Source organism: Hakea prostrata, chromosome 8 (assembly GCF_041222555.1).
Source record: "Hakea prostrata isolate BN-2017 chromosome 8, UWA_Hpros_2, whole genome shotgun sequence".
In the NCBI taxonomy this organism is placed as follows: Eukaryota; Viridiplantae; Streptophyta; class Magnoliopsida; order Proteales; family Proteaceae; genus Hakea; species Hakea prostrata.
In genome coordinates this window covers 42,865,460-42,872,425 of record NC_142607.1, presented here as the reverse complement: position 1 = coordinate 42,872,425, position 6,966 = coordinate 42,865,460, and the positions used below count along the sequence as shown (strand labels likewise).

Genomic DNA, 6,966 nt, shown 5'->3' with positions numbered 1-6,966 from the left:
GGCTAAATTTGTAACTTACCCTTTTTTTTTTAATTTTTTTTAATTTTTTTAATTTTTATGTTTCTACTCTTTATTCTACCATCGAATGTTAGTCCTAAAGTGACCTTGTACTATCATACGTCATTTTGCAGGTAGGACATGGATGGTCATCAACATAGCTATATGCCTAAAAAAGGTATGAGATTTAAGTCAGAAAAGAAGCCTATGACTTTTATAATCAATATGGGCATATTGTTGGTTTTAGTGTGAAGAGATTCTATAAGAACCAGAACTTAGAAGGTGTAATCACATCAATGTGCTTTGCTTGTAATAAAGAAGGACTTCGGAAAAAAGGAGATAAAGAGGTAAAGTTCAGTCGTCCAAAGACTAAAATTGATGATTGTGAAGCAAAGATGACCATATCAAGATTGGACGATGGACAATATGAATGTCGTGATTTTGTTGAAAAGCACAACCATGATCTTCACACAGAAGATACTACACATTTGATGCGGTTGCAACGTGCAATATCTAGCAGCCAAGCTACTGAAATAGATTTGGTTGATAAATCTAGAGTGGGGACTACAATAACATTTAATTTATTGGGTCTGCAAGCAGGGGGTAGAGAAAACCTTGGATTCACCAAGAAAGATCTTCAGAATTATCTCAACACCAAACGCCAATGTGAGTTAGATTATGGCGATGCTGGGGGTTTGATGCACTATTTTGAAAAATAGTATGAGTTAAACCTTGCATTTGTGTTTTCTATGCAGATGGACAATGAGGAGAAGATTACAAATATATTTTGGCCTTATCCATGGATGTGATATGATTATGAACTATTTGGTGATGTGGTTGAACTTGATACTACTTTTTGTACAAACAGAGAATTTTGGCCCTTTGGTCTGTTTGTAGGATTCAACCATCATAAGACTGCAGTTATTTTTTGTGCTGCTTTGCTTTATGATGAGATAGCCGAATCATTTAATTGTTTATTTGAAACCTTCTTCAGAGTTAATGGTGGAAAGAAGCCGAAGACCTTTTTCACTGATCAAGATGTTGCAATGGCAAGGGCTATAGCCGAGGTGTTTCATTGTGCACGCGGCATGCATTGTGCAGTTGACACATTTGGCAAAATGCGAAGAAACATCTGGGATATCTGATGCATAAAAGATCTCCATTCTATAGAGTTTTGCAAAAATGCATTTGGCATTATGAAGAAGTTGATGAATTTGAAAATGCTTGGAAGAGTTTGAGAGAGAATTATAGGATCCATGACACTAATTGGTTGGATTGGACATATGCATTGAAAGCAAAATGGGCGTGTTGTTATATGAAAGATGCTTTCACAATAGGTGTGTAGAGCACACAACTTGCTGAAAGCATCAATGTTGATTTGAAAGCTTGTCTAAAACCTAGGTATGATCTTATATGGTTTATGGATCAATTTCAGGTGGTTGTGGAGAATAAACATGCAAACGAATTAAAAAAAGAGTTCGATACATGAAATGCAGTTCTTGGGAGTTCACAATCAATGATACTGATTGATGCGTCCAAAATCTGCTCAGCCCTTAGATCTCCTTGTGATGACCTGCAAAACGAAAGCGTTAGACGTGGCCCGACTGCTGGGGTCGGGAGTCCACCTCCGAAGGCTAAGTCAGTTGATGAACTTAATCACAAACGGCTCTGCTAGAAGCACAGAGCTAAGGAATGAAGAACTGGGAAAGGTGATCTAGATCGTAAGCCTCTGATAGTTTACGTCTACCAGTGTGTATATGAGTCTGAGTCCCTCACCTCGTAAGCCAATGAGGTTTATATAAAGTGTACCTTCAAATCTCCTTCGTTGGATGTACTTGAGCCTTCTTCGGGTAGTCGTTGGATCTTAACAGTTAGATCCGTTGAGCGATATACTTCTACTAGTTTGGACTAGTAGAGGACTCCTGAGATAACCTCTAGGTTATGCGATGATTATCCCTTCGATAATGATAAGCAGTAGCCGTCAATTTGAGTCTGCCATCATTAGGGTAATTAACCTAATCCATAAGTTGGATTAGGGCGTGCTTGTAGCTGAATTAGTTTTCTTCCTCAGCAAGCCATCTTATGGATCCGGTTCGCTCGGGAGCGAGTCGATTCCCTTTGTCTCGACCGGGGTCAAGGATGAAACCAAGTATGAACCCGGTTCGATCATATTTTCTCCATATCACGAGCCCCCCAGACCAAGCGTTCGGTCGATCCCGAGGGCTTGGTTTTTAACTGGGTTCTTCATCAGACAATAGTCTCTGCGTGTTCCATTAAATGTCATATCACATTTAATGCGGTGGTCACTTTTCCTCGAGCGTTGTGAGGGCAATGCCACGTGTCTCCTTGCAGTCGATCTGTCGTGGCTCACGAAACCCAAGCGACGGTTTTCGAATGCTTGTTTTGGATTCGTGAGTTCAAACTTTCAAAACGTCTTCTAATCTCGACTGTCGATGCTGAATCAATCTCGATCGTTCAGATTCCCGAACACTCGTGCGGGTGTTTTAAAAGCGGTTCGTTGTCTTCGTAGGTTTCATTCTTCTTGTCTGGAATTTGAACCTTCGTTGTCTGCTTCGCGCCTTCCTGCTCTCGAGCTTTTGCCTCACTGAATCAATAAGTTTACTGGTCTTTTTCTTTTTGTACCTTACTGAAACTAGTAATGGCAGATAATAGGGTTTCCCTGGTACCCAGTGCCAGTAATAGCAGTGGTAACGAAGCTTTTGCTTCCCTTCCTTCCAAACAGTTGGATAGTGATAACAAAACCCTAACTGTCCTCTGGCGCGAATTTGCTGAAGTTTCCCAAAAAAGTTTTGAGAGAAGAACCGAAACTCCTTCTGTCCTTCCTGAGTCTGGATCTTCCAGGACTCCTAGGGTAACTGCTGAGTCTTCTAGGCAACCTCAAACTTCTAGGTCTGACGACGGTCCTGGCTCTGTCCCCTCCGTTTTCAAGGAGGAAACCCTTCTTTCAGCAATCCAAGATTTTGATTTTCCTTCCTCTTATCAGGTTAGGGCTCCCCATCCTGATGAGAGGGTTGATTCAACCCTTTCGGGTGAGTTTTCCCTGTATATAGATGCACTAGAAAGCGGGGTTCGCTTTCCCTTTTTTAATCCTTTGTTCTCAGCCGTTCTGAATCGCTGGGAATTGCCCTGGAATGCTCCTTCCCAATAGCTGGCGTCTCATCGTCGGCTTCTTGGGTTTGTGTTTTGAACTTGGCGTTACGCCATCTCTTTCTCTTTTTGTGCACTTTCATGTTCTTTCTATCTCCCATCCTCCCGGCTGGGTTATTCTGTCCAAATGCAATAAGGCTGAACTTGATTGGAGGGGCAGCATTCTTGCCAAACGAACTTGCCCTTCCAACAACAAAAGATGGCGCGAACGATACTTTTTCTGTCAAGCGCTTCCATCAGATCTCAACTTCCCGACCGTCTGGAAGCGGTGTACTTCTTATTCTGAGAATTATCGGGGCCTTCCCTTATCCAAAGAAGACAAGGCGGCCATCAGGAAGATCAAATCCATCCCATGGTATCAAGAGATACATGGACTTGAAGTCGAGTATAACTCCATCCTTCAGTATTGGGGCTTGACTCATTGTGAGCTTCTAACCATCATCCTTTAATTTTACTGAAGTGATACGTCTTTAATTCTGACTCTTATTCTTCTTTGCAGTGCCTCCAAGAATGAACCGTGAGAACCTGCGAGCGAAGGCCGCTAGGGCCGTTGTAACAGCTGAGCAACGGTCTCCTAGAGCCTTAACCGTTGACCAAGAGGCTTCTATTCCTTCTCCCGACCCTTCTTACAGGGGCATTAGGAACATCAGGACCGTGGCTGATGCTTCGGGAAAAGGGAAGAAACCGATGGAGGAAGGGTCAAATGTCTCCTCCTCCGCTCGAACCAAAAGGAAGCATGATACAATTGATGCTTCCTCCCATAAAAAATCCAAAAATTCTGAGGATTGCGAGGAGGTCTTTACTCCTCAGTGGACCCTGAAGTTGACCGATAGGGTGACACGAGACCCTGAGAAAGCTGCAGAATGGAGCTCCCTCAGTCTTATACCTTATGATCATCGGGAATTTGAAGCCCTAGACGACGTTGCCCTTGTTAGTCAGTCCACAAGTACCGGTCTTCCTGCTTGTTTATTTTTTCATAATCTCTTATGACTTCTTCTGATAATCTCCACTTTCCCAGGAATGCTGTGTTGAGCTTCTATCAGCACATGGAAGCATTGAGCTGGGTTGGCCGCAACAGCTCCTTACTGTAGACCTATGAAGAGAATTTTTCCAAAGCCAATTCTGAGATAGACCGGCTGACGGCAGCTGCTAAGGAGCTGCAAAGAAAGCATGAAGAGGAAATGAACTCCCTTAAGGAGGCCCTCAATTCTTCAACAGCTCGCGTTGTTGCTGCCGAGCGCGAGGCCAAGAAGTAGAAAGAAGCTGCCACATTGTTCGGTGACAGACTGGAATTTCAGTGTGCGGAGAACGAAAGATACTTGAAGTGGGCGATTCCTAGCAAGCCCGAGCACATCAAGCCAGGGCTTCGAAAGGATTGTGTTCGGAAGTACCTGAACAGCGTACCTTTCTCCAAACTGCTGGGTGCCTACAACATCCAAGCTTACCATTTGGGGCAAAATGATGTTTGGGAAAGAATTCTTGAATCAATCCCTTCTTTCGATACTGCTCCCTTTAGTGAGGTGTGTCACAAAGAGGTCTTCGGGAAGTTACAAATGCATCTCTCTGACTGGGCTCAGGAAGAGAATGATCCTTTTCCAGCTGACCCATAATATGAGGAATATCTTGCTGACGAACCGCCACTCCAAGAGGAAAAGTCACAAGCCGAGTCACAAGCTGCTGCTGAAGAGGACTCTGACAACGACAATCCTGAGGAAGGCTCTCCTCAGAATCCTGAGAAAAATTCTCCTGTACAGGGCTCCTCGGGCAACAATGAGGAAGAGGCTTAGGGAGTTATCTTTTTTTTTTTTTTTTTTTTTTTTTTTTGTAAAGATTGTCCTCCTTGTTAATGAATAGATACTTCTTCCATGCTTGCCTTACTATTTCCTTGTCTCATATCGAAAGCTTGTCTTGAATATCAAAATATAAATGATAATTTATCACTTAACTTCATATTCCTCGACGAATGATAATCTTGTAAAGATATTATGAAGAGATGTTGTGGAGAGATGCCTTAACCTTCCCAAATCCTTCATTTATTGCAAAGTCCACACGTTTCCCTTCTGGTACCTGTGAAGTCCAAACGTTTTCTTGCTTTGGTATACCATTCACTGTTTCCAATGAATTGGTAATACATCCATTATCACAATGGCGGTGTGACGATTGGAGGTATTCTTGCATCGGGTGCTCGCCTCCACATGTTTCCACGTGGCCTCCCTTTGACCGTTGATCTTGCTTGTTGTGGATTTCGAAGCGTCTTTTCGATCTGGGCCATTGATTGCCTTTAGCTCTCAACCGTCGTCTCAATACCTGAGGCTATTTAAAGCCTTCATGGGTACTCTCCATTTATCCTGCTATCTGCAAGTTAGATTTGCAAAAGCGACATTCCATCCTCCTGTTTGCTTCCGTATTCCTCGTACTCCAACAATAACTCTATCAGCTTCTGAACAAGTGAGCTTTTTGCTATTACTCATCTCTTTCCCTTTCCCCCTCAGTAAACTGCACAGTAGTAATACTTGGGGTTTATTTAATGGGTATTTCATATCGACCAGAGAACTAGGGTTTTCCCTCGTTTCTTTTGTTGGGTTTTTGGTCTTGATACGGTTTTTTCGTGTATACAGTGGCTCCCATAATAGATCCTAACTTTATCAGAGCAAAATCTTGTAAGAAAATCGTTCTATCAGAGGTGGTTGGGGCCAGTGAGGTGGTTTCAGCTAGTGAATCCTCTCAGCGTAAGGCAACTGCTGTTGGTGAATCTTCAAGTCAGATTCCCACAGTTTCTATTGATGCCACCCCTATGCCTCTTCTGCCTGAAGTGATCGCTCGTTCTTCCCAGGAAGATCTTGATCACTCCATTGTTGATGGCGCTGTTGACGTCCCTGCTGCAGAGACCGTTCGAGCATCCCCGAAGGAGACTCTTCGGGCATCTGAGGCAACTATGTTGGCATCTGATGAAGGTGCAGTCCCAGCAGGTGCTGCTTCTATTTCCAACTCTAGAGCTTGTTTGGCATCCTCTGTCTCTCATTTGGAGCAGGAGAATTTTGCCACCAGGAAGCATCGTCTGTTGGCAGGTGATGAAGCTCATCCTTCTCATCCTTTGCCTGAATTAGTGTCAAACGAGTTTGACAAAGCGTTGGAATGGTGCACTGCTGCTCGAATGACTTCTGAGAGCGCAATTCTTTCCAAACTTCCAGACGAGGTCTTTATGAAGTCAATGGTGATGTAAGTCTTTCTTCATTATCTTTTGATTCTGAATAATACTCTTCTGCTCCTTTTTAACTCGGAAGTTGTTTGCAGGAGTCTTACTGGTAACTTCCACAACCAAGTGGTAGCAGCCTTTAGGCTCAATAGGTTGAGCAATGAAGTTTCCAGGCTTCGGGAAATCTTTGAAGCTAAAGATGCTGAGATTGCTCGCCTTAGGAAAATAGCTTGGGAGGTTGCAGGAGAAAAGAATTCGGTGATTGATCGTCTCCGGTCAGACTTGGATGATGCCAGGGAGAAGATTCGGCAACTGGAGCTAGGGGTTAGTAAGTCAGGAGCCAAAGGATCTGAAGCGTTACCTCAAAGGCAAGCTGTCATTCCTTTGCCCGAATCCCTTCCAACTGTCGTTCGCAGAGCCTGCGTCTTCAAGTATTTACACAGTAAGCCCTTTGTTGATATGCTGAATGCTTATAACTTGCAGGCATACCGGGATGGTGAGAACGAAGTATGGGAATCAATACTAAGGAAGGATCCTCATTTTGATACGACTCCCTATAGTGCTGTTTGCCATCTTGAAGTATTTACCAACCTGGGTCTTCCTTC

The 6,966-nt window shown here is 43.4% G+C and overlaps 1 protein-coding gene across 1 annotated transcript; it reads left to right on the top strand.

Annotated features, from left to right (window-relative positions):
* Positions 1 to 392: 392 nt before the first annotated feature.
* LOC149008004 (protein FAR1-RELATED SEQUENCE 3-like) lies at positions 393 to 1,142 on the top strand. Its single transcript, XM_089167190.1, has 2 exons — positions 393 to 690; positions 895 to 1,142. Exons 1-2 carry the CDS (start codon positions 393 to 395, stop codon positions 1,140 to 1,142), a joined length of 546 nt encoding a protein of 181 aa, XP_089023316.1.
* Positions 1,143 to 6,966: the final 5,824 nt, after the last annotated feature.

Bases quoted from the DNA above. Each gene is read 5' to 3' on its own strand.
- LOC149008004 (XM_089167190.1), top strand. From the start codon at position 393: ATGACCATATCAAGATTGGACGATGGACAATATGAATGTCGTGATTTT. The intron at 691-894 runs GTTTGATGCACT...GTCTGTTTGTAG, and splicing joins AGATTATGGCGATGCTGGGG to GATTCAACCATCATAAGACT.